The 26,577-nt window shown below is 33.2% G+C and overlaps 1 protein-coding gene across 5 annotated transcripts in view; it reads left to right on the plus strand.

Moving 5' to 3' along the window:
* The window catches only part of WWP1 (WW domain containing E3 ubiquitin protein ligase 1), a 143,910-nt gene that overhangs the window by 45,011 nt on the left and 72,322 nt on the right, over positions 1 to 26,577 (plus strand). For 4 of the 5 annotated variants that reach the window (XM_051970797.1, XM_051970801.1, XM_051970798.1 and 1 more), the window contains 2 exons: positions 12,190 to 12,240; positions 18,376 to 18,466. In XM_051970797.1, the coding sequence (XP_051826757.1) occupies positions 18,397 to 18,466 (70 nt within the window). In that variant the 5' untranslated portion in view covers positions 12,190 to 12,240; positions 18,376 to 18,396. The remainder of the gene's footprint in view (positions 1 to 12,189; positions 12,241 to 18,375; positions 18,467 to 26,577) is intronic. The other variant, XM_051970800.1, reaches the window with a different exon arrangement.

The following is a 26,577-nucleotide window of genomic DNA, read 5'->3' on the forward strand; positions in this document are numbered from 1 at the left end:
TTGGAAATTATGTTTCATCTGGAAAAATTATCTTTTTTCAGTCCTCATCACTCTTATTATCTTGCCCATGACACACAATTTTTTCTTAATAGTGGCAAATTATGTGAGATCTTGCTTTTCTTCTAACTTCAAGAAACCTGCTCTTGCTATAGAACTTGCTGTTTTTAATCAATAACAAAACTTTCAGCTTGTCAGGACCCTCTGAGGGACTTGGCTCATTTGTTTGTTTGTTTTAACCAGTTGGACTGTTTTGCAGCAATAGTTTATCAGTACTTGATATTGTTTTGTTTTTGACTACACTTTTTTGGGGGGGGTTGGTGTGACTCATCCTATTGTTATGGGCTTGAATGAGCTTTTGAATTCTTTACACCAATAGTTGTTTTGATATCTCTCTTCTTAAAAAAATAATAGATGTTTTATTTTCAAAATTTATGCAAAAATAGTTTTCAACATTCACCCTTGCAAAATCTTATGTTCCAAATTTTTCTTCCTCCTTTCCTCTATTCTTTCCCTTAGACAGCAAATAATCCAGTATATGTTAAACATGTGCAATTTTTCTATACATATTTCTACATTTATATGCTGTCTCTTAATAGGCATTCAAATATACTTCAAAAGCTATAACTTTTGCACATTCCCTTGAGTCAGTATCCATTCTTAAAAACAACACAATAAATGTGTATATGACATGGAATCCAGAAACCAACAGATGAGAGAACTAATTAAAATTTGAGAAAACATTTCAGTTTATCTAGATGATTACATATTGTACATACACATAACCATTATTGTCACAAAATGAAACTAGATCAAAATTATCGCTAATCTCAACAGTTTTACATGCTACTGCATAGACTTTTAATATCTTTCTTTCTAAATCTTCCTTTTTTCCCAACACTTAACTTTAATTCAGTTAGTGGCTCTACCATTTTCCTATATACCCATATACTTAAGTCATATTTTACTCTTTTCTCTCCTCATACATAATCTAGTCAGTCACTAGTGTTATTGTTTCTATTTCTACCATGTCTCCCACTAATTTCATCTTTATGATTTCACCACTACTTTCACACTTATTTTCCTTTTAGCTGGACTACTGAAATAGTTTTCTAATGAGCTTTCCAATTCAAGTGTCTTCTATCTTCAATCATATATTGCTACCAGATTAATCTTTTGGTAATATTCATCTTGTCATATCAGATTAGAGAATCATTATAGTCCTTTCCAGCTGTAAGACTCATGGTTGTATTCGTTTTCTACAAAAATTCTTCAAGGAGATCATTTTTGTTTATTAAATAAAGACCACATCTGTTAGTCAGTCTAGCACTCAAGATCCTCTATAATTGGGCTATGTTGCCCTTTTAGGTCCATTTCACTCTATGCTACTCTCTTGATTCTACTTTTACAGTAATAACTATCTTTTGTCAAATGAAGAAACTGATCTTTGTCAAATGAAGAGTAAATAAATACTGTGAAAGAGTAGCCAGTTTTACATAATTAAATTATAAACTAGGATTTATTAGCTGTGTTCTCTGTGAGAGGCACTGCACTAAGCATTGGTGATATTCAAAGAGTGAAACAATTTCTCAAAGAGCTTATGTTATAATAGGGCAATAATACATGTATACACATAAATATATATACATATTATTTATGTATGCATATGTGTATGTGAATACATACATATACATATATATGTATAAAATGAATAATTGCAAACATATGCAGAATAGTTAAACACAAAGTAATTTGGGAGGTCTTAGCATATTATCTCCTTTTCCAGTAAATTTCCCACGGCTTCTTATTTCCTCTAAGGTGAAATACAAAATTTTCTTTTGTATTTTGGCATTCAGGGCCTACTGTAAGCTAGCCCTGTCCTACCTTTCCTGTCTTCTTATATCTTGCTCCCCAATATTTACTCTTCCATTCATTGATATTGGTCTTTTCACTGTTCAAGGTTTTTCATCTCTTAGCTCTAGACATTCTGATTGTCCCCCATGCTTGGAATGCTATCTTTCCACTGCTCCATTTGCTGACCTCCCTGGCTTCCTTTAAATCCCAACTAAAATCCCACCTTCTATAGGAAGCCTTCCCTGATGCCTCTTAATTCCTTATTTTAATTTTTAAAAATATTTTCCCCCAGTTACATTTAACACACAAAAAAATTTATATTTGTTTTTAAAATTTTTGAGTTATAGGTTCCCTCTCCTGTCCCCACTTAGAATGGTAAAATCATTTATGGCTGATTATCCCAAAACATTGCTAAGATTTTGTACACATTACATTTCACTTTGCTTGAGTTCATGGAAGACTTTCCAGGTTTTTTGGTTTTTTGTTTTTTTTCTCTAAGAGCATCCTGATCATCATTTTTCATAGAACAATAATATTTTTCATTTGATGGTCATCCTCTTGATAAGGTTTAGGTTTGGGGTTCCCTTTGGTCAGGGAACCAAAATATGATGAAGTCTACATTTAGGGTTGCCAGGGAACCAAATGATGAGATTAGATTCAGGGAACCAAAATGAGATGAGGGTTCCTGGTGGTCAGGGAGTTAAACGATAAGATCTAGTGCTAGGTTTGGGGTTCAGGGAACCATATGGAGAGGTTTGGCTCCCCTACACCCCCTTGGGATTCAGCACAAGGGTAGGGAGTTTGGGGAACCCCCCTTTTGGTGGTGCAGAGTTTCTTCATAAAGGAATTTACGAACTCGAAAACCTAGATTAATTTAAAAAAAAAAAAGGTTTATTATAGGCATTGGGAAGTAAAGTTTAGAGAAATCCCGATGGAGAGATATAAAGTCTCGTTAGGGAAATAGGTGAGGGAGATAAAGAGAAGGTAGCGCTAGAAGAGAATATTAATCCAGTGGGCAGAGGTTTCCTTGGCATAGCATGGCATGGCATGTTAGGACCTCTGCAAAGAGAGGGTTTTAGATTGGCTCTTTTATAAGCCTTGGCTAGAAGCTGGGAATTGATCTTGATGAATCTTGAGCTGAATTGAATAGAAGATCTTCACTTGAATAGGGTTGGAATTCTTTAGCCCAGGATTTAACCAGCCCCACCTAGATAAACCATTTTATCTGATTCCCTGGGGTAGTCTCAGGAGCTTCAAGTGCTTTACCTCATGGCTCATTTCCAAAGTCATAGAGAGAAAGAGAAAGAGGCTCCTCTCATCATTCTCAATTTCCAATTTTTTTCCCCTGAGAAAGAGAGGTGCTATAAATATTTTTTTTGTACATATAAGTCCTCCAAACCTCTTTTGATATTCATACCAAGTAGTGGTGCTGTTATATCAAAGGCTATGCTTGAATTTATAGTCCTTTGGGCACTGATCATTTATCAGTTGGGACATGGCTCTTATTTTTTTATAAATTTGACTCCCTCCCCCTATGTTTAAAAAAGGAAAATTTATCAGAAACTTGCTTCAAAGTTTTTTTTTTTTAATAGTTATTAAGTGTATTTTCCCCTATTTATTTTCTCTTTCTTTTTACCCTGTCACTTTTTTTTAAACCTAAAAAGTGTTTAAGTAATGACCACTTTCTCCCCCAATATGGTTTTTTGTTGTTGTTGTTACTCTTCCATCCTTCCCTTATCCCATTCCCCTCCTATTTTCCTGCAGGGGAAGATAGATTTCTATACTCCTAGGGCATATGTATGTTATATCCTCTTTGGACTTGAATTAATTTCAATGTCTTCCCTCTATTATTATTTCCTTTTTAGCTTGTTATATTTCTTTGTTATCTCTTCCTATTAGATTTGTAAGCTCCTTAAGGATAGGGACTGTCTTTACCTTCTTTTTGTGCTTAGCATAGTGCCTGTAACATAGTAGACAATACTTGTTTACTGACTGATTAAAGTAGTTAAGTAGCAGGTGGGAGGGTAAGAAAGACTTGTAGAAGATGGTCTCTGAACTGTATCAGAGGTATTCAGGGATGGATGGAAGTAAAGAGAAAATGCATTCCAGGCATGTAGACAGCCGATGCAAAATGTGGAATGACATACATGAAGACGGAGGCGGCCTGATTAATTAGGCTAAAAAGATAGATTGGGGCTAGGTTATAAATAGCTTTAAAAGTTAAATGTTAGTTTTAAACGCAATAGGAAACCATTGAACTTGACTAAGAGAGACACACAGTCATATCTATTAGTCAAAAACTAGGAGATAAGAGATTTCTTTTCATTTACTATTACTATTATTGGTAAAGTTTAGCAGTTGTAGCTCTGATTATGTAACAAATTTTTTAAAATTTAAAAGTGAATTTTTTGAACCTTTTCAGTTTTTTAAAACTTAAGACTTAAATATAAAGTAGGAAAAAAATTGCCATGTGCACAGCAGAACATCAGAGAGGATTCTAAAATATAAAGTAATAAATTTCTATTTCAAGAAAACCTTTATAGTAAATCTAAATATTGTGTTCAAAGCTGTCCATCTTTCCTTTGCTTCCTTATAGGTTTTCTTTTGTTCAAAATGATTTTTAGAGGGGCAGCTAGGTGGCACAGTGGATAGAGCACCAGCCCTGAAGTCAAGAGGACCTGAGTTCAAATGTGGCCTCAGACACTGAATACTTCCAAGTCACTTAGCCCCAATTCCTTAGCAATAAATATATATACATACATATGTATATGTATGTATATATATATACACACATATATATGTATATGTATATCTCAGTCACATATATGGTAGTTTACAGTTTTGGAAAGCATGTAAATTAAAAATAACTTTTATGTAGAAAGCAATTATACTAATAGAAGGTTACCTAGGCTTGATGCTTAGGTTTTTTGTATTGTTGTTGATATTGTTTTTTAATTATAGCTTTTTATTTTCAAAATATATGCAAAAAATAGTTTTTACCATTCACCCTTGCAAAACCTTGTGTTCCAATTTTTTCTTATTCCTTCCCCTCTACAACAGCAAGTAATCCAATGTATGTTAGACATGTATAATTATTCTATACGTAGTTTCCACATTTATCATGCTGCATAAGAAAAATCAAATCAAAATGGGGAAAAAAAGGAGAAAGAAAAAGCAAGGAAACACCAACAAAAAGGTGAAAATACTTTGATTATGGTCTACATTCAATTCCCACAGTCTTCTTTCTGGATGCAGATGACTTTTTTCATCACAAATCTATTGTAATTAACTCGATTCACTTCATTGTTGAAAAGATCCACTTCCATCAGAATCGATGATCACATAATCTTGTTGCCATGTACAGTGTTCTCTTGGTTCTACTCACTTTACGTAGATGCCGAGGATTTTATAAAATGACCACCATAAATAGTCAACAGTGATAGACCTTTGCAATATAAATATTTCTAACGTAAAAATACATTAATTATTTTAAATAAAGCAGTACATTCGAGCAGGTAGTCAACAAGCATTTATTAAGGGATTACTAAATTCCAGACACTATGTTAAATACTAAGGACTCTAGTGTCTTATTTTAGTAATACCAGCATTATCCTGGACATTGTCCTCAGTCTTACTTCATCTTGCATGTCCATGCAATTATCAGATCTTGCTGTTACTACCTTGACAATATTTTTCAAAGTTGACCTCTCCAGTTTTTCATCTAACAGCTATGCTTTTAGCATAATGTTTTCAGCGATATTATCATACCCTTTCAATGAAGATGAGCATGGCATCAAGGTCAGCTACTGCACTGATGGTAAATTCTTCAACTTGAAAAGACTATAAGCCAAGACTCAAGTAGAGGAAGTATTGGTCCATGATTTTGCATTTGTAGATAATTGTGTATTCCATGTAGCCTCTGAAGCTGAATATGGAGGGTTTCTCTTCCTCTAGTGCTAATTTTGGCCTAACAACACCAAGAAAACACAGATTCTTTATCAGTCAGCATCACTCCATTCATATGTGAAACCTTTAGAGCAAATGGAGAAGTTTTGAATGTTGTATAAAAGCTTACTTATCTTGGCAGTATACTTTCCAGTATTTGCATTGATAATGAAGTTGACTCATGTCTTGCCAGAGCTAGCTCAGTGTTTGGGAGGCTCCAAAGGAAAATATGAGAGAAGAGAGGTATTAGATTGACTACCATACTGAAAGTTTACAGAGCCATTGTGCTGACCTCATTGTTGTATGATTTTAAAATGTACTCAGTATACCAGTGCTATGCCAAGAAACTGAATCACTTCCATTTGAATTGTCTTAGGAAGATTCTGAAGATTACCTGGCAGGGCAAGATACTAGATACTGTTATTAACTGAACTAAACTGCCAAATATCCTAGTTCTACTACAGAGAATGTAATTCTGTTGGGCTGGCCACATTGTTTGAATGCTAAATGTATACTTGCCAAAATATTTTTTTTTGGAAAACTCACACAGGGCAAGCATTCACTTGATGGTCAGAAAAAGTGAAATTGGACATTCTCAATGTCTCTATGAAGTAAACTTTGAAATTGATCATATGATAAAAGAAGCACTTACATTGGACTACCTAGCATGGTGTGCTCTCATCAGAGAAGTTGCTGCACTTTGTGAACAAAGCAGAATTGAAGTAGTTCAAAAGAAACATGAACATATGTTTAGAGAATCCACCCAAAATATTCACATGGATTATTTGTGGCTGACCTGTAGTAGAGCATTCTGAGTTCATATTGCTCTGATCAGCCACAGTTGAACATTCTGTAACTTGATTAACATAGTGATCTCATTTTGGTCTTTTTTGAGAATCCTTCCTTATTCAGGCCTTTGTTACCTTTTGCCTAGATTACTACAGATAAGAGTAAGATTGACCCACTGACTTTATTTTTTTTAAATAGTAGCTTTTTATTTTCAAAATGTAAAGATAGTTTTCAACATTCACCCTTGCAAAACCTTGTGTTTTAAAATTTTCTTCTTCCCTCCCCCTCTTACACTCCCCTAGTAATATAGGTTAATTATGTGCAATTCTTCCACATTTATCTTGCTGCACAAGAAAATTCAAAAAGGAAAAAAAGCAAGTAAACAACAACTAAAAGTGAAAATAAAATGTTGTGATCTAAATTCAGTCCCCACAGTCCTCTTTCTAGATGCAGATGATTCTCTTCATTATAAGTTTATAGGAACCTCCTTGTTGAATAGATCCATGTCCATCACAGTTAATCATCACATAATCTTATTATTGCTGTGTACAGTATTCTCTTGGTTCTACTCATTTCATTTAGTATCAGTTCACGTAAGTTTGTTAAGGCGTTTCTGAAATTATCTTGCTGATTGGTTCTTATAGAACAATAATATTCCATAGCTTTTATATATCATAACTTATTCAGCCATTCCCTAATTAATGGACGTCCACTCAGTTTCCAGTTCCTTGTCACTACAAACATTTTTGCAAATGTGGGTCTTTTTTCCTTTTCCCTTTTTATGATCTCTTTGGAATACAGACCCAGTAGAGACACTGCTGGATGTACAGTTTGGTAGTCTTTTGGACATAGTTCCAAAATTGTTCTCCAGAATGGTTGGATCAGTTCACAATTCCACCAATAACATATTACTGTCTTAGTTTTCCCACATCCCCTCCAACGTTTCTTTTTCCTGTCATCTTAGCCAATCTGAGAGGTATGTAGTGATACCTCAGAGTTGTCTTAATTTGCATTTCTCTTAATCAGTCATGATTTAGAACATTTTTTTCATATGATTAGAAATGGCTTTAATTTTAATTAATGGCTCTGAAAACTATTCATACATTTGACCATTTATCAGAGAATGGTTAGTATTTTTAAAATTTTAGCCAATTCTATATTTTAAAAATGAGACCTTTATCAGAACACTTGGTTATGTTTTTTTTTCCCCAAGTTTTCTGCTTCCCTTCTAATTGTGACTGAATTGGTTTTGTTTGTACAAAATCTTTTTAATTTAATGTAATCAAAATTATTCATTTTGCATTTCATGATATTTTGTAGTTCTTTGGTCACAAATTCCTTCTACACACATCTGAGACTGGTCTACCAACTTTAAAATTTTTTCTAACTTTAGTACAATCCTACATACAGTTGCATTAATTTTCCTTTAAGCACAAATCTGACCATAGAAGTTCCAGACCAAAGATTTCAGTAGTTTCCTGTTACACTTACGATTAAAATAAACAAAAACAAAAACCTCCTCTAATAAGCCTTTGAAGCTCAGTCTGTCTTTATAGTTTCATTAAATACTATTCTCCCTTTTCCCCTTTCCTCCTCAATGATCCAATATAACTATCCATCTCCCATGCTTGAAATATACTTCCTCCTTTCGTTTGCCCCCTGATCTCTTTCTTTTGGATACAGCTCAAACCTTGTCTTCTATATGAAAACTTTCTTGATCCTCCCAGCTACTGGTAGCCTTCCTCCCTATAAACTACCTTGTTTATTTATTCACGTTATGCTGTATTTATTTTTAAATGAATTTGCTATCTCTTTACAATATAAGCTTTTAAGCAGTGATTGTTTTATTCTTCATGCAGTAGACTTAAGTGCTGGACAAGAAATTAAGAAGACCTGAGTTCAAGTGTAGCCATTTCATAGAAATTATTTTTTAAAGACAAAAAGAGGGGGAAAATCAGCACTGATGAATGCATTGAAAACTGAGCCTCCTTCTTCCATGAAATAGGGATTAGGGTTGTAATCTCAAATCTTATTGATTCTTATGATTTTGTTACATTTACTTTTTATGTTTTTCTATGTGCTTGTTCTTTTCATTTACATTGTTGTAATTATTGTGTATCTTGTATTCTCAGCCCTAATTACTTCACTTTGCATGGATTTATGTAATCTTTCCATCCTTCGTTATATTCACATATATCACTTTTTACCTTACAATAATGTTCCATTATGTCATCCACTGTAATTTGTTTAGCCATTCTTCAACTGATGAGCTTAACAATTCTTTGTTATCACATAAAGTGCTGTTATGAATATTTTGGTGTATTTGGGAACTTTATTCTTACCAACGGTTTCCTTGGTGTATAAGTCCTGTGATAGACTTTTGTTTAAAGGACTATGGAAAGTTTTGTCATTTTATTTAGATAATTCCAAATTTCCACAAAGATTGTATCATTTCATGGCTACACCACTGTATTAGTGTGCTTAACATTCTCAAAACCTTGATTAATTAATTACCATTAATAATTGCCACTTGCCATTTTTGTCATGTTTGCTCATCTTCAGGATGTGAGATAAAACCTCGGGTTTATTTTGAAACCATTTCTCTTAGGTTTTTTGGAGCATTCTTTCATTTTAGTTATAAATATTTTGCTATTTTTTTGAGGGTTGCTTGTATCTTTTGGGGATTTATTCTTATATGTATTTGAATTGTTTATGTAACTTGAATACCAATTTTTTATCAGAGAAACTTGATGCAAAAATTTTCCCGTTATCATAGTTTGATTTTTTTTGCAGAAGCTTTCCAGTTTTGGTAATCAGTTATCTGTTTAATCATTTGTAATTTCATCTATCTTGCTTAGTTAAGAATAAATCTTCTATAGTTGTGAGATGAGAGATAATACATAACTTCTCATTTTTTAAATAGTATGTTCTTTAATATTAAGGTTATCTATGATTGTCCTTCATTCTTGAAGACACCAAAATCACAGCACTGTGTTAGAGTTGAGTTACAATGTGTTTAACTGTGGCTGATCAGACTAATTATAAGCTCAGAATGCTCAGCCACAGATTGGACACAAATAGTCCTTATGAATATCTGGGGTGGACTCTTAACTTTGCCTATCTTGCCTTTCTTCTGAACTAATTCAATTCTGCTTTGCTCATAGAACACAGCATCTTCTCTGGTGAGGAAGTCTGCTGGGTGGTCCTGTGCCAGTGTCATACAATCAATTCTAATGTTCTTGAGAGATCTTGAGACATGTCCTTGTATCACTTTTTCTGACTATTTTGTGAGTGCTTGTCCTGTGTAATTTCTCCATAAAATAGTCTTTCTGGCAAGTGTCATTGTTTGTCATTTGAACAATGTGGACAGCTCAACTCTCTCAGCATTAGAGATGAAATACTTGGCAGTTTAGTTTGAAGAAGAATTTCAGTGGCTGATATCTTATCTTGTCAGGTGATCTTGAGAATCTTCCTGAGAAAATTTCAAATGGAAGCAATTTGTTTTCCTGGTATGGTGCTGATATACTGTCCAGGTTTTACAGGCATGTAAAGGACCTCCCCTGATGGATGGGCAGATGAGAACAATTTGTTCCAATAGTCATGAAGACAGGTGAAGCAGATGTTGTAGAGCACTTAGATCTTGGTCAGACATCAGAGATGCCAGTATCATCCACTGCATCTTGAGTCATGACCAGTCTTCTTGATCTGTCCTGCTACTGGACATTGGTGACTCTGGAAAAGAGTGAGACTGACAACTTAATGCAATTCTGCCTCACTTAAATCCAATTAACACACATATCAAAAGAAATCACCATACCATTTTTACCCTTTTCATCCTTACTTTTTTTCGTCATTTCATCTAATGTTTTAGAGCTTTTGCTTTTTCTAAATGCTTTTTGATATTTTTATGAGATTTTAAAAATACCATTGGTACTTGCTACAACATTAGAACAATAAATTATCTTTGGTGCATTTTTATTATTTGGCACAGCCTATCTTTGAGCACTAAATGTCTCTTCCATTGTTGAAGTTCATTATTTCTATCAGGACCACTTTGTAATTGAATCTGTACAAATTTTTTGAAGTCTTTGGTTGATTGATCCCCAGATATTTCTGTATTTCGTAGTTGTTTGCAGTGGGATTTCCCATTCCATTTTTACTTTTAAGTGTTTTGCTATCATTATATAGAAATCCTGTTGATTTGTGATAAAATATTTTGTAGCCTGCAATTATGCTATCATTTATTGTCTAACTTTTAGCATCTTTGTTGATTCACTAGGATTTTCCAAATAACTATCAACAGATATAGTTTTATTTCCTCTTTTCCTGTCTTTATACCTTTAATTTCTATCTCTTATCCTAGTGCAAAACAGTATAAAAATAATAGCGGGGTAACTAGCCATCCTTATTTTATTCTAAATTTATTTGAAAAGATTCTAATACATCCTTATTGCACATGATGCTTTTGGTTTTAAATAATTTTTTTCATGATATTTTAAAAAGGTTCCTCAATTTCTATAATTTGTACAGGTTTTTGTTTTTGTTTGTAGCACAAATGAATGTTTTATTTTGCTATTTTTCTGTATTGAGATAATCCTGTGGTTTGGGAAGTTTTGATTTTTAATAGGATTATGTTAATTGTTTTCCTAACCATCCTTTCTTCCTTAAAATAAATCAAACTTGTTCAAAATTAATGATTTATTAGAAAAATTGCTGTAGTCTACTTAATAGTATTTTGCTTAAAATTTTTGAGTCATTCATTAAATGATATTGGCCCATACTTTTTTCTTTGTTTTATTCTTTTCTGATTTAAGTATTGGGCCAATATATTGCATTAAAAAAATAATGTGGAGCTTTATTCTTAGTTTTTGAGATTAATTTATGAATCATGGGTACTAATTATTCTTTCAATTTTTGATTTTTTTTTTAATCTATTAGAACAGAATGTTTTTTCTCTTTATAATTCTACATACTTCTCTGAAACTAAATAAAGACTCAATCCTCCATTTTGTGTGTGCATATGTTTTTAGTTGTGTAGAACATAATATGTTTTATTTCTTCTGGTTTTGTTACAATTTCACCTTGCTAAGTTGTCAGTTTGCCATTTTAGTTATTTGATTTTCTTCTCTTCTATGTAATCAGATTAACTAAAGGTTATTGATTTTATTAATCTTTAAAGAACCAGCTTTTTGTTTTATTTGCCATTTTGATGGAATTTTTTTCTAGTTTGCTTTTCTAATTTTTAACATCTCTACTTTTGTGCTTTAGTTTTTTTTTTTTTTTAATTTTTACTTTTATTTTATTTAATAATAACTTTGTATTGACAGAATCCATGCCAGGGTAATTTTTTACAACATTATCCCTTGCACTCGCTTATGTTTTGTTTTTTCCCCTCCCTCTCTCCACCCCCCCCCCCCAGATGGCAAGCAGTCCTATATATGTTAAATATGTTGCAGTATATCCTAGATACAATATGTATTTGCAGAACCGAACAGTTCTCCTGTTTGTGCTTTAGTTTTTATTATTTGTTGGTCTTCTAATTTTTAAAAATGCGTATTAAGTTCATTAATCATCATTTTCCATTTTGTTAATGTATGTTTGTAGGGATATGATTTCTCCCCTGAGGACTACTTTAGCAGCACCCCAGACATTTTGGTATGTTGTTATTTCATCATTCTAATTTTTTTTTCACGTAATAAATGTTTCTATGATTTTCCTTTCACCTCATTATTTAGGATTTAATTGTTAAGTTTCTGTTTGGAGTTGTGTCAAAAATTTTTTCTTTTGCTGACCCTGAACCAATGACTTTATTGTTATGGTTTGTAAAGAGTTGTGTTAACTATTTTTTGCTTTTTTACATTTATTTTTAATATGTGCTCTAATTCATAGTCAGTTTTTTTATAAAAGTTTTATGTGGTGCTGATAAAAATGTATCTTCTTTTGCCGTCCCATTTAGAAAACACTCTAAAGTCTTTTAACTCTAAATTCTCCTACAATTAGTTTAGTTCTCTATTTTCCCTTTTATCTTTCTGTTGTTGTTCAGTAGCTTCACTTATGTACAATTTTTTATGATTACTTTTGGGATTTTCTTGGCAAAGATACTGGAATGGTTTGCTATTTCCTTCTCCAGCTCAATTACTGAGGTAAACAGGGTTAAATGACTTGCCCAGGATCACACAGTTAGTTTGAGTCTGAGGCCAAATTAGAACTTGGAAAGATGAACCTTTCTAATTTAAGACCTAGTATTCTATCTACTTTACTGCTTTGAAAGAAGGATATTACAGTCTCATGTCACTATTAAGTTACTTCCTGTTTTTTTGTTTTTTTTTTAAATATGAATTTGGATGCTAGGCTATTGAAAGTATATACATTTATTACTGGTATTAATTTATTGTCTGCTTCTTTTTATTACAGTATAGTTTGTCTCTATTTTTTTTTTTTTAATGTTTGCTTTCACTTTGTCAGATGTCATGATTGCAACTCCTTTTTTAAGTTTATCTGATATGGTAAATTTTTTTTCTTTTATTCCCTCAGTTTTATTTTTTTGTATGTTTTTGTTTTTAAATGTGTTTCTCATAAGCAACAGACTCTAGAGTTTTGTTTTCTTAACAGCTCTGTCAATCTTTTTGTTTTGTTGTATTGTATAATTCATTTCCATTTAATGATATATGCTTACATTTTCCTTTATTTGTCTTTAATACAGTTTGTTTTTAATTATTTTCCCTCTCTGTTGTAATCACATATCTTTTAAGTTACTTTAGCTAATCTTTTTAAAGGTGACCTTTTTTCCCTTCAGCTTGTCCTGGTCATTAATTTTTAAAATTTCATATTTTCCATCCTTTTTCTAGGGTCAGTCAGGTGGCACAGTAGAGTGCCAGACCAGGAGTCAGGATGATTCATCTTACTGAGTTCAAATTTAGACTAGTTGGGTGATCCCAGGTAAACCGCTTAACCCTATTGGCCTCAGTTCCCTTATCTGTAAAATGAGCTGGAGAAGGAAATGGCAACCCACTCCATTGTCTCTACCAAGAAAATTCCAAATGGTATCATGAAGAGTTGTACATGACTGAACTACTACAACATTATTACTTTCAAGACTAGTCCTTTTCTATTCTTTATATTTATTTCTCATAGAATCAGAACTTATGAGGTTTTCATTCTGAGCTCAAGCCAATTTCTACCACTGGTGTAGAAGGCTTCCCCCTTTAATTCTCATTTTCTATTGTGCCCTAGTCCTAGAACATTGCCATTCCTTATGTGTGATAGAGAGGACATTGTCCCATGGGAGGATTAACTCCTGCCTGGCCCAAGTCTCTGATTATGCAGTTGATCATTGATCTCTACTCTCTAATTTGTTATCTTCTTTCATTAATTGCCTCAAAAATTTCCTTCCAAGATCTATGACCTTCCATTCCACTAGATATCAATTGCCCCCCAAAATTCCACCTCTCCTCCTTGGTAGGGTGAGTAGTCTTTTCAAGCACCTAATCTCCCAAATCACAACCAATACCATCATCCTCATTTCCCTTCATAGAAGATTGCTCTTTACACATAGGAGCATTCATTAGTGCAATTCCTTACCAGGTGCTGGTAAAGTGTTTTCCTCTTTCCTCTTCATTTTCACTCCTTCTCTTCTTTTCTCCCAATCACCTACAGGCTTATTCCTGAGAGAACACAAGAATCACCTTCCTTTCCTTGTTGGGATTTGATCTGACCTAGGCAAGTCCCACACTCTTCTTTTCTCCTTACCTCCCCTTCCTCTCTTTCATTGACCCTCCCATTTTGTAATGTAGTCTATACAAGAAATATCAATCACATATAAAAAATTCTGTCCATAATTCCTTAGATCTCTCCTCTGTGTGATTTCCAGTCTTCAGGCCTTCTTTACATTTAGAAAGAAAACTTACTGGCCTCTTTGTTATCACTCTTTTACTGTCTTTAGATGGCATTCTGTAGATGGTTGCATATATTCACTCCACTTCCATTTTTGTTATTTAGGGTGTTGAAGAAGCAAATTATTTTTTCATGTCTCTTTTTCTTTTCAAAAAAAAATTTTTTTTCCTCAAATTTAGTTTTACAGGATAGGTAATTTTGGGCTGCATCCTGAATTTTGTTGCTCTTTATTAACATATCCTATGTTTTCTAGTCTTATGTTATAATAGTCCATGATAGTCTTATTTATTCTAATGGATTTTCCTTTGTATTTGAAGATCTTTCTCCTGGTTACTTCTAGAATTTGTTGTTTTTGAATTGAGTTGTCAAATTTAACCACTATGTGTCTGGGAGTTTGCAGCATTTTGCATTTTTCTGGAAGGGAAAGCAATCTATGGTTCTTTAAATAGGCATTTTATTTTTTATCTTTAGAAGTTCTGGGCAGGTTTTTTTTTGGTTTATTTTTTGTTTTTGTGTATTATTTTTTGCATTATGGTTTTCTGGGGTTTTTTTGTTTTATTTGTTTGTTTTTTTATTGAGGCAATTGAGGTTAAGTGACTTGCCCAGGGGTCACACAGCTAGGAAGTATTAAGTGTCTGAGGCCTGATTTGAACTAGGTCCTCCTGACTTCAGGGCTGGTGCTCTATCCAAGTGTTCTGACATTTTCTTTTAGGAGATCTCTAATCCTTTTATTTGTCTTCCAGAGCAATATGTTTTGTTTGGATAGAGATATACTTTCTTTGAATGTCACTGTTTTTTGCTTCTCATCTTCTAGATTATTCTTTATTTCTGTATTCATGAATTCCCAATATATTCTCTTTTTTGCTTTTTGGATGAGGCTTTCCATTTAGTCATTTTTCAGTCGTGGCCAACTCTTTATGATCTCATTTGGTGTTTTCTTGGAAAAAATACTGTAGTGGTTTCTTGTTTCCTTCTCCAGTTAATTTTTAAAATGAGATAGATAGGATTAAATGATTTGCCCAAACTTACAGTTAGTAAATGTCTAAGGCAGGATTTGAGCTCAGAAAGATGAGTTCTTGATTCTAGATGTAGTAGTCTATTCACTGTACCACTTAGCTGCCATTGTGAATATTTTTTTTGTATTCTGTCAGTAAAAATAACTGACATGGTCTGTGCAAACCATAAATTAGCCTTTTAAAATTCTCATTTCTCTTTTAAATCACTCTGAAAGAAAATGTTGTAGTTCCATGTTTTCTTTGATTCCACAGAGGACTACAGAATCTTGTCTCATCAAGTAGTGAATATTTTTCTTTATTTTGTAGTATTTATTCATAGATTTCTCAGCTTATTTACCACATCTGAAAGACATATTTTCTTCTACAGTTAATATTTTCTCTGTTGATTGATCTGCTTATGTTTAATTTGAGTTCTCTTTTTCCAGAAGTTGTTGGTCATTTTAATCTTTTATGTTCCCTTATTACTAACTTTCTGTCTCCCTTCCCACTTATAGTCACTATTTCCCTAGAGACTGGATCTCTTCCTATGCTGGGCAGTTCATGGTATAGTAATCTACATTTTTTTCTCCAAGCAACTTTTGTGGGTACAGAACTGGCTATAAGTGATGCTGAACTCTTCCCTTCAGGCGTAGTAGAGTACAGCATAGCCATCTTCCCACAAAATACCTTTTCTGTTCTTTTCCATTTCTTTAGCCAAGAATTTCCTACCACTGTTACATCGGTGCTATTGCAGCTTAGTATGATTACTGTCATTTTGATTCTGGGAATGGGTGCTCTATATCAAACCCAGGCACATGTCCTGTCCAGTTTGCTATGTTCTTCTGCTCTATTGCAGAAATAGCACCAACGAAATATTTATAGCACAAAACCTTGCTATGGTGATTGCCATCCAATTCCAGCAAACTTCTTCAGAGATCTGTATAATCCTAGAAAGAGAAAGAAGAGCAATCAGACTATGGAGGGTTGATTTTATTGCAAACTCATAGGTTGGTTCCTTGATTCTGTTGGTTGTAGCCTTGCTATTGATATCATGGTAGATTATAGGGAAGGAATGTTCAATGGGATCAAATTAGGTATCATTTTATCGCATCAGAGAAAATTTCTAGGACTCCCATTTTGTTCACGTGTGACTCAGAAATCCTTCTGTACCAAACTTTGAACAACTCATTACTTTAATTCAACTTTGCTTGACTACAAAGCTGCTTTCTGATCCACTGGAAAATATAATATTTTGTTCAAGATGCCATGATTAGAACCCAGAACGCCTCCCCCCTCCCTCCTCCCCCCAGTCAATTCCTTTTGAAAACCAGGCGGAGGTTTAGACAGCAAGACAATTGACTAGCCTGTTTCCTGTTCCCTTTTTTCATATGTGCTATTAAGATTATTAAAAATATTTAGGTTATAGAAAAGCCTGCAATAAAACTAAACACCAAGGTAAATTTATTATTTTTAATAATTAGTGTGCAGTGTAAAGAAAAAGAATGTGCAAAAAGTCAGCATCTTAGAATCATCTTCATTACACAAAATAGGGCTGAATACACAATTTATTATGTAGGCATACATTGAACTCAGCAATGAAATAATGTACTACAGAAAGCTAAAGGTTTAAGAGGATAGTAGCAGGCAATTTTCAGAAGTAAAGCTTCTGGCACTGTAAATTTCAAAGGCCAAAGAGGTGTTATAAAAGGAGAAAAAAGCATGAGAATTAAAGATTAGTATTTAATATTGAAGAGGCAAAGTTATAGGAATCAAACATTTGAAATGTACACTATTGATGTTTATCAATTGCTTTTCTCCACCTCTTTTTTTGCAGAGACGGTCTAAGAGCAAAAGAGAAAAAATTAGAGGGTACACAATTAATAGTCCTGTCCACAAATTTGAAAAGAATGCATTCACCCACAAAATAGAAAAGTATAGTGAGAGGTTTGAACATGAAATCCAGCAATACATTGTTTATAAGAAATATACTTGAAACATTCACAGAATTATTAATATGAAGATTAGAACAGAATTAAAATTATTCAGGTAAAATAGTAAAGGATGTAGGTTCTTGTCAACTACTACTCCTTGAATGTAGCTCCATTCTAACTATGAAGCCAACCAAAAAAAGTCCTCTTTATTATGTGATTAATAGATTAGAATCATTTATAGAATGTTTCATTGTGCTCCAAAAATTTCATCAGTTAAATGTTCTGCAAGTGCACATACTTAACAGTTTTGATTAATCTGATTAATAGACTACAGGCCACATAGTAGTTATTTTGCTAATAAATTTGGGGTTCTCCCATTTTGAAACCTCACTCGTCTCCATCCTTTGATGTGAGGGAAAAGTAAATGATATTGTTTAGGAGCATTTGTGGTCCTTGCTTCTCATCTCTGCTCTATTTAAGTTCATGATCAGTTATCATCTGAGATTGTTTTCTTAATGATCTTAGGTTTCTTGTTTTTTAGGTGATACAGAATATTGGTGAATACAGACGTGGAGATAGTGTGTTACAGTGAGAAGTGTTAAATTTTCAAACAAAAGCTAGAGGAACTCATTTAAAATACTGACTTTGCTACCTATTTATTACCTGTGTAACCTTTAAAATCCACTTTAACTTCTTTGAAACATAATTCCTCATCTGTAAAATAACAAAGTTGAGCTAGACAAATTGAAATGTTCCTTCGAACTTTAAATTTATGATCCTATTTGAATTTTTATTTTATCAGGAATGTATATTGTCATATTCATGTCTGGAAAAAAAACTATTGTTTTAAGTATGAATTCTTAGCTTAGTCTAACTTCAAAGGGTTCAAATAATTTGTGATAAGTTTAATATTGCTTCAATACATATTTTATGACAAATTAATATATTCTTTTTCTTTTAAAAAAATATAGGCTAAAACTGAATACTAGGAAATGGCCACAGCTTCACCACGGTCTGATACTAGTAATAACCATAATGGAAGATCACAGCTTCAGGTGACTGGTAAGTTAATTATTTATAATTATTTGTTTAAACTCTATGATTGTTGATTCCAATTTGATTTTATTTGAATGATAATATAACTTCTGTGGTTTACATGTATTTTAAGATTTTTGTATAGCCATGGTTCATTTGTTCTTTAGAACACTTCGAGATTAACATAACATAATATCTCATTATAAGAGTTTTAGTGACTTGTCCAGGATCACATAGAGAATGTTTGTGGAGCAGCATTTAAATACAGGTTTTCCCAACTCTTGAGTCCAGTATTCTATTTACAATGCCCATTTCATTGTACAGTTTGTATTTGTTGAATATTTTATACTATTATTTCTGTAATCAGTGCTTGGATAAATATATTTTGATATTATCATTTGCTATTTATTAAGAACACTTCTATGTTTAGTACTGTGGAAGGCATATTTCAAAATGAGAGTCATTGAATATGTGAGGGAGCTTAAATACCTTTGTAGGTATTTGTAGGATCAGTTCATTCCTTTTGTGTTATTGTAAGAGCAAAGCCATATTCCAATTCTATCTTACTTTAGAGCCTTCTTGGGGCATCAAGTTCTATTTTTTCCTGATGAAAGTGGAGATGTTATCCAAGAACCTGTAGGATTTTTATTCATGCTTACTGATCTGTAATGTCTAGCTCTCTGGTAAGCCTTGGGCTTAGTTGGGGAGTGAAGTGAAGGAGGCAGGAGAGTTGTCACCATGTGACTGGTCAATGATGGAGTCTGGACTCTGGAATCTTTTCTGTGGCTGAGATCACTGCAGCCAAGAGAGCCATCTCTCTCTGGGACTCCCTTAAATACCCCAACATGACTACATTAGACATCACACTGGGCTGTAGAACATCACATCATAACATTACCCTAATTATACACTACCTAGATTGACCACATCATTACATTACATCAAGTATGTGCTTAGAGAACCACCATCTCACACAGAGTAGGTACTTAATTACAAGCACCCTGCTGTCTTAAACTCAAGTACATCCTTTCAGAGTTCTACCACTACACTGATCCATTTTAGAGAGATCTCACTATTCTCTGGCCTATGCTCAAATCCTTTTCTTGATGACTTTTAGAGCTATACAGTGAAGGGCAAAAATTTAACACCCACAAGGCTTCAAGACTTCCTGGGACAGCTTAGGTAGCGCTGTGAATAGAATACCAGCCCTGAAATCAGAGGACCTGAGTTCAAATGTGGCCTCAGATACTTAACACTTCCTTGCTGTGTGACTTTGGGCAAATTACTTAACCCCAATTGCCTCAGCCAAAACAAAAAACAAACAACTTGCTCATCCCATAGTGATGTCTGGTCTGTGCTGTAATATTCTGAATTTCTTCTACAAAACATTGGTCCTGGAGAGGCTTCTGCAGCTCCTAAAGTCAAATTGCTTTGGTCCACCACTTAATATTTTTGTGACCATAGGCAAATCACTTTGCCATATATTCTTAATCTAGGCTTCTGAAATCTTTTTGTTTTTGTTTTGGTTCTTAAATAACGGCTGCATTGAATTGTTTTTCTAAATATTTTTCCTGTTTGAGAAGTCCAAAGGCTTCAACAAACTGACAAAGAGATTAAGAACCCCTGCTTTATTTAGCTTGTCTCTCAATCTCATTTTTCTTGCTTATTAAATAAAAACATTAGATTAGATGACTATGATCCAATGATTTTTTAAAAAATCAATGACTTTGACTTTTCCCTATTCAGATGACCATTTTTATCCTTTTGAACCAAATTCAGGTCATTTTCCCCTCCTATTTGACTTCCAGATTTTCCACTAAGAATAATTTAAATTTCTTTTCTTCAACATATTGTTTCCTCCACCACCCTCACCTTCTCACTAATTTTCAGTCTTTCCTTTTCTACTGTCTGTTTTCCTACTACCTATAAACAAACCCATATCACCCAGTTCTTAAAAAAACCTTTATTTGCTCTATCCATCTCCACTAGCTGTTGTCCTATATCTCTTTATTCTTTCATGATTAAATTCATTGAAGATGCTTTCTATCTTCAATCAGTGGCTCCATTTTCTTTCCTCTCATTCTACTATTAACTTTTTTAGTCTGGCTTCCAGCTATTCCATTGAAACTCCTCTCTCCAAAATTAATAATGATCTCTTAATTGCCAAATCTATTCATCTTTTCTCAGTTTTTGTCCTTGATTTTTTTGTAGCCTTTGGCATTGTCAGTCTTCCTCTTCGTGATATTCTTCTCACTTGAGTAGGTTTTCGTGACACTACTCCTGGTTAGCCTACCTATCTGACTGTTCCTTCTCAGCTCCTTTAGTGTATCTTTATTCAGATCATGTATAAGGCTGCTTCTTTTCTTCTCCCACCTTACTACTTTGCTTGATCTTATCTGGTCCCATAGACTAAATTATCATTACTATGCAAATGATTTTGAGACATATTTATCCAACTTCTATCCTGATCTTAAGGTTTATATCTCCATCTTTTGATTGGACATTTAGAACTGGATGTCCCATTTATATTTTTAAGTAAACATATCTAAAATATAATTCATTCTCTCTACCCACCTTCTCCACTCCCCATATCCCTCATCTTTACTGACATCTTTATAACTATGGAGAAAAATGCTATTCTTTCTATTACACAGTCTCCCAAACTATATGTTTTCTGACCCCTTATTCCTAGCAGAAAGCATTCTATCTCCTAGCTCATTTTCCTTGGTTATCCCTTATGCCTAGAATTCCTTTCCTCATTTTCATCCCTTGACTTTTTGTTTTGGTTCATGAACTGCTAGTACCTTCCTCTCTGAGATTATTTCCTGTCTGCTCTCTTTATTTTATGCGTATATTATTTCATGCTACCTTCCCCACTAAAATGTTAGTTTCTAAAAGTAAAGATTTTTGTTAAGTGCCTAGAATGGTGTAAGTGACTAATAAATGCTTTTTGATTGTTTTGTACTAATTTGGAACATTCTTCCATACAGTTATTGATAGCTTGTATTTCTTTCTTTCTTTTTAAAATTGCCTATTCATATTTTTTGCTCATTTATTTTTCAGGGAACAGTAACTTTTGTTCTTATATACTTATTAATTCCTTATATTATAAATATCACATCTTTAAAAGAGCATTTTATTTCCAAGATTTTTGCCCAATTAACTGTTTCTTATCTATTTCTCATGGCATTAATTTAGCTTGTGCTGTTTTCTAAATTTATGTAATTAAAAAATGTCCATTTTAAAAAAATCTTTTGTTTAGTTGTTTGATACTTCTCTTCCTTTTTCCTAACAATAGTTTGAAAGGTACCTTTTTTAGTTTTTTGTGATATGACATTTGAATTACATAATCCATTTGGAGCATAATGTTATATGGCATTTTAAGTGAAAAGTTCAATAATTTTTACCTTCAAACTACAGACCAATTTTACTGATTAATTTAGGTGGAATTGAACAGTAGAAACTATTCAGAGGTAAAGTAGATCAGAATCAGGTATTTAAGCTAATGTTACATTTCCATAAGTGCTGGTATACCTTGGTCTATCAGTCCTTCTGAAAGTAGAAAAATTATTGTCAGGTAAGACTTAAGAATTCTGAGTGTCAGTTGTGGTTCCTGTGTTATTGGTTTTTTTTCTTTTTGTCTTTACTGATAGTGTGTATACTAATAGTATTGTGTATTATTGTGATATATATTGACTGTTGCACTTCTGGGCAGGTTGTCACTTAGGAGTTTGAATAGCAAATAGTTTTTTTGTTTTTGTTTTTTGTGGTTTTATATGTAGTCTCTCTGACGGGGTCTTAATGCTATTTGGGACCAAGAAGATCAGAGAAATGATGATCTATTCTGTAGATAAAGCATCAATTACTTCATTAGTTACTTTAATGTTTTTCATCAATGTGTTAGTGTCTTTTTAGCAAACAACAACATAGAAAAAATTTAAAAACAAAAGAATAGAGGCTTAAGATTTAAAGAGCAGTTTTTTGTTCCTTTGTTTCAGTTTTGTCTGACTTTGTGACACATTGGAGGTTTTCTTGGCAGAGAAACTGGAGCTCTTGGCCATTTTATTGATGGAGAAACAGGCAAATGGGGTTGTGATTTTTTTTTTTTTCCCTGAGACACACAACTAGTAAGTTTCTGAGGCCATATTTGAACTCAGAAGATGAGTCTTCCTAACTACAGGGAGCTCACTCTATCTACTGTACCATCTAGCTGTTCCTTGAAGAGAATATTATTTGAAATTCAGTTCACCTAAAAAGGAGTTTGACATTTTAGTGAATTCTAAGCTCAGGTAGGAATCAGGAGTGTAAAATGGCAGCTAAGAAAGGTGGTATCATTTAAGGTTTTGTTATGAGAATCATGACCTAGGGAGGTGGTGATATCAAAATGTTCTTCTCCAATTAAATCATATCTCAAATACTATGCTTATTTATAGAAGGACTTCGATAACTTGATAGTATCCAGAGAAAACAAACAGGATGATAAGATGTTTAAATACAATTCATTGAAGAAGATAATAGGTGTTAATTTGGAGAAGAAACAGATATAGGGAGGACATGATAGCTAATTTTGAGTAAAGAAGCCAGAAAAGTGAGCCAGAGGGGAATCTCTCGAGGTGGGAAGTGAGCTAGTATAAAAGCAAGATGTGAGCTTCCTTGGAGTAAGAACTAGAGATGCTAAGCTGAAATTATTTTGAGTGATCTGCCTAGGTATTGGTATTTGTAATTTGGTGTTGGTAAATTGCTATTGATAATTTGTGGACATGGGACACTTTGGAAGAGTATTTTCCATGGTGAGCTATTTGTATGATTTCCTACAAACAATTTATTTTAATATACTAAATAATTATTGGCAATGTGTGATTAAGAATGTATCTTACCCAGTGTGTTAGGATACCTATCATTCTGCAGCCCTTCTGGCATTGGTAATTTTCTTTTGTCATCTTTGCAAATTTTCTGGATATGAGATAAAATTTTACAATTGTCTTGATATTCATTTTTAAATTAATAATTTGAAGCAATCTTTTATATGATTGTTAATAATTTGCAATTCTTTTAAGAACTATTTATCCTTAGCTTTTGACCTCGCCATTGGAAAATAGCTTGTTATTCAATATTTGTATTACTTGTATATGCTTTAGATATGAGATGCTTCTTAGAGATATTAAAGACAAAACTTTTTCCCCCATTTGATGACTTCCTTTATCCTACCTCTAATTGATTTTATTTGGGTAAAATTAAAAAATTTGAATTATCTTTTTTACTTTTTTTGTTCACCTTAATCACTTGTTTGGTTAATAATTCTTTGTCTACCCCTAGTTGTGAAATGTACCTAGTTCCCCCACCCTTCTTTTTTGTTGTTAAAAACAAAATGTTATTGATATTTTCTGTTTTTGCATCACTTAATATTTCCTAAAAGTTCCCTCACCCTTCCCCTTCCAGAAAACTTCTCCTATAACAAAGAATTTAAAAAGAAGAAAAAAAAAGAAAAAATATTTATCTAAAGGTAAATGGTTTGGGAGTTTGGGGATGGGAAAAGATAAAAGAAATAACAGCAGTCAATTCAATCCAACAGGTATTTATTAAAAATCCGTTGCTTAAAAGACACTGAGCTTTTTTCGCGCATATGAAGAGAGAATAGGAAAACTGTTGTTTCCTTCAAAGAGTTTACAGATTGCTTATCTATTAGACAGCTAGGATGTATAGTGGATAGAGTGCTGGACTTAAAATCTGAGTTTGAACCTTACCTCAGAGACATTACAGATCTGTGACTTTTAGCAAGTCATTCTCTCATCCTCAGTTTTGTCATCCATAAAATGGGGAAATGAAAACCAGTCATATCATGAGGTTACTGTGAGCAAATAAGATAATATAAAAAGTGCTCAGTAAGTTTAAAAGTACGCTATTTTCTTTAAAAAAAAAAAAAGTAAAAATACACTTCTCACTCTACATCTCCTCGCTGAAAAAGAAAGAAAAACAAAATCCTTGCATAATGAAGCAAAACAAAACAAGATCCTTAAACAAGATATCCACCATTTATTTAAGTAGTGGCTGTCATGTTTTATTTGGAGTTGTTAAGTCTTTCAAATTTATTTGTCTTTACAATGTTGTTGTAATTCCATGAATTGTCTTCCTGATTCTATTCACTTTCTTCTGAACCAATATGTACAGGCCTTCTTAAGTTTTTTTGGAATGGTCTTCCTCCATCATTTCTTTGATCATATTCATCATATTCACAGAACATAATTCTTTAGCCTTTTTTAACAAGTAAAAACTCTTTAATACTTACCAAAAAAAGGGGCTGCTTTTAATATTTTTGTTCACATGGGAAATTTTGCTTTTTTTTGATCTTGGATTATAGTTGTATTATCTTTGAGTCAAAAGATAGATATAGTTTAATAACTTTTTTGGTCGTAATTCCCAATTGCTTTCCAATGGTCACACCAGTTCACAGTCCCAACAATAATATATCACACTGTCTGTTTTCTCATACCATTACAGCATTTGTAATTTTAGGGAATAGTTTTCCCAGTCTAATGGATATGAGATAGAATTTCAGAAATTAATTTGCTCTTCTTTAATTACTAGTGATTTTGGAGCAATTTTTTTTTTTCATGTTGACTATTGATAGCTTGAACTTTTTCCTTTGAAAACTGTCTGCTTTTGACTGTTTAATAAGTGGGGAGTAATTCTTACTCTTAGATTTGAATTTGTCCCTGTTTATTTTAGAACTGAGAAATTTATCAGAGAAATTTGTTGTAAGTATTTTCCCCTCATTTCCTCACTTCTCTCTCTTGTTTTTTTAAATAACTTTTTATTGATAGAACCCATGCCAGGGTAATTTTTTACAACATTATCCCTTGCACTCACTTCTGTTCCGATTTTTCGCTTCCCTCCTTCCACCCCCTCCCCCAGATGGCAAGCAGTCCTGTACAAGTTAAATATGTCACAGTGTATCCTAGATACAATATATGTGCAGAACCGAACAGTTGTCTTGTTGCACAGGGAGAATTGGATTCAGAAGGTAGAAATAACCCGGGAAGAAAAACAAAAATGCAAATAGTTTACATTCATTTCCCAGTGTTCTTTATTTGGGTGTAGCTGCTTCTGTCTATCATTGATCAATTGAAACTGAGTTAGGTCTTCTCTTTGTCGAAGAAATCCACTTCCATCAGAATACATCCTCATACAGTATCGTTGTTGAAGTATATAATGACCTCCTGGTTCTGTTCATTTCACTTAGCATCAGTTCATGTATGTCTCTCCAGTCCTCTCTGTATTCATCCTGCTGGTCATTTCTTATAGAATAATAATATTCCATAACATTCATATATCATAATTTACTCAGTCATTCTCTAATTGATGGGCATCCATTCATTTTCCAGTTTCTAGCCACTACAAACAGAGCTGCCACAAACATTTTGGCACATACAGGTCCCTTTCCCTTCTTTAGTGTCTCTTTGGGGTATAAGCCCAGTAGTAGCACTGCTGGATCAAAGGGTATGCACATTTTGATAACTTTTTGGGCATAGTTCCAAATTGCTCTCCAGAATGGTTGGATTTGTTCACAACTCCACCAACAATGCATCAGTGTCCCAGTTTTCCCGCATCCCCTCCAACATTTATTATTTTTTCCTATCGTCTTAGCCAATCTGACAGGTGTTCAGTGATATCTCAGAGGTGTCTTAATTTGCATTTCTCTGATCAATAGTGATTTGGAACACTCTTTCATATGAGTGGTAATAGTTTCAATTTCATCATCTGAAAATTGTCTGTTCATATCCTTTGACCATTTATCAATTGGAGAATGGCTTGATTTCTTATAAATTAGAGTCAGTTCTCTATATATTTTGGAAATGAGACCTTTATCAGAATCTTTAACTGTGAAGATATTTTCCCAGTTTGTTGCTTCCCTTCTAATCTTGTTTGCATTAGTTTTGTTTATACAAAGGCTTTTTAATTTGATGTAATCAAAGTTTTCTATTTTGTGATCAGTAATGGTCTCTAGTTCATCTCTGGTCACAAATTTCTTCCTCCTCCACAAGTCTAAGAATTAAACTATCCTATGTTCCTCTAATTTATTTATAATTTCGTTCATTATGCCTAGGTCATGGACCCATTTTGATCTTAACTTGGTATAT

The sequence above is a fragment of the Antechinus flavipes genome, chromosome 1 (genome assembly GCF_016432865.1).
Source record: "Antechinus flavipes isolate AdamAnt ecotype Samford, QLD, Australia chromosome 1, AdamAnt_v2, whole genome shotgun sequence".
Classification (NCBI taxonomy): Eukaryota; Metazoa; Chordata; class Mammalia; order Dasyuromorphia; family Dasyuridae; genus Antechinus; species Antechinus flavipes.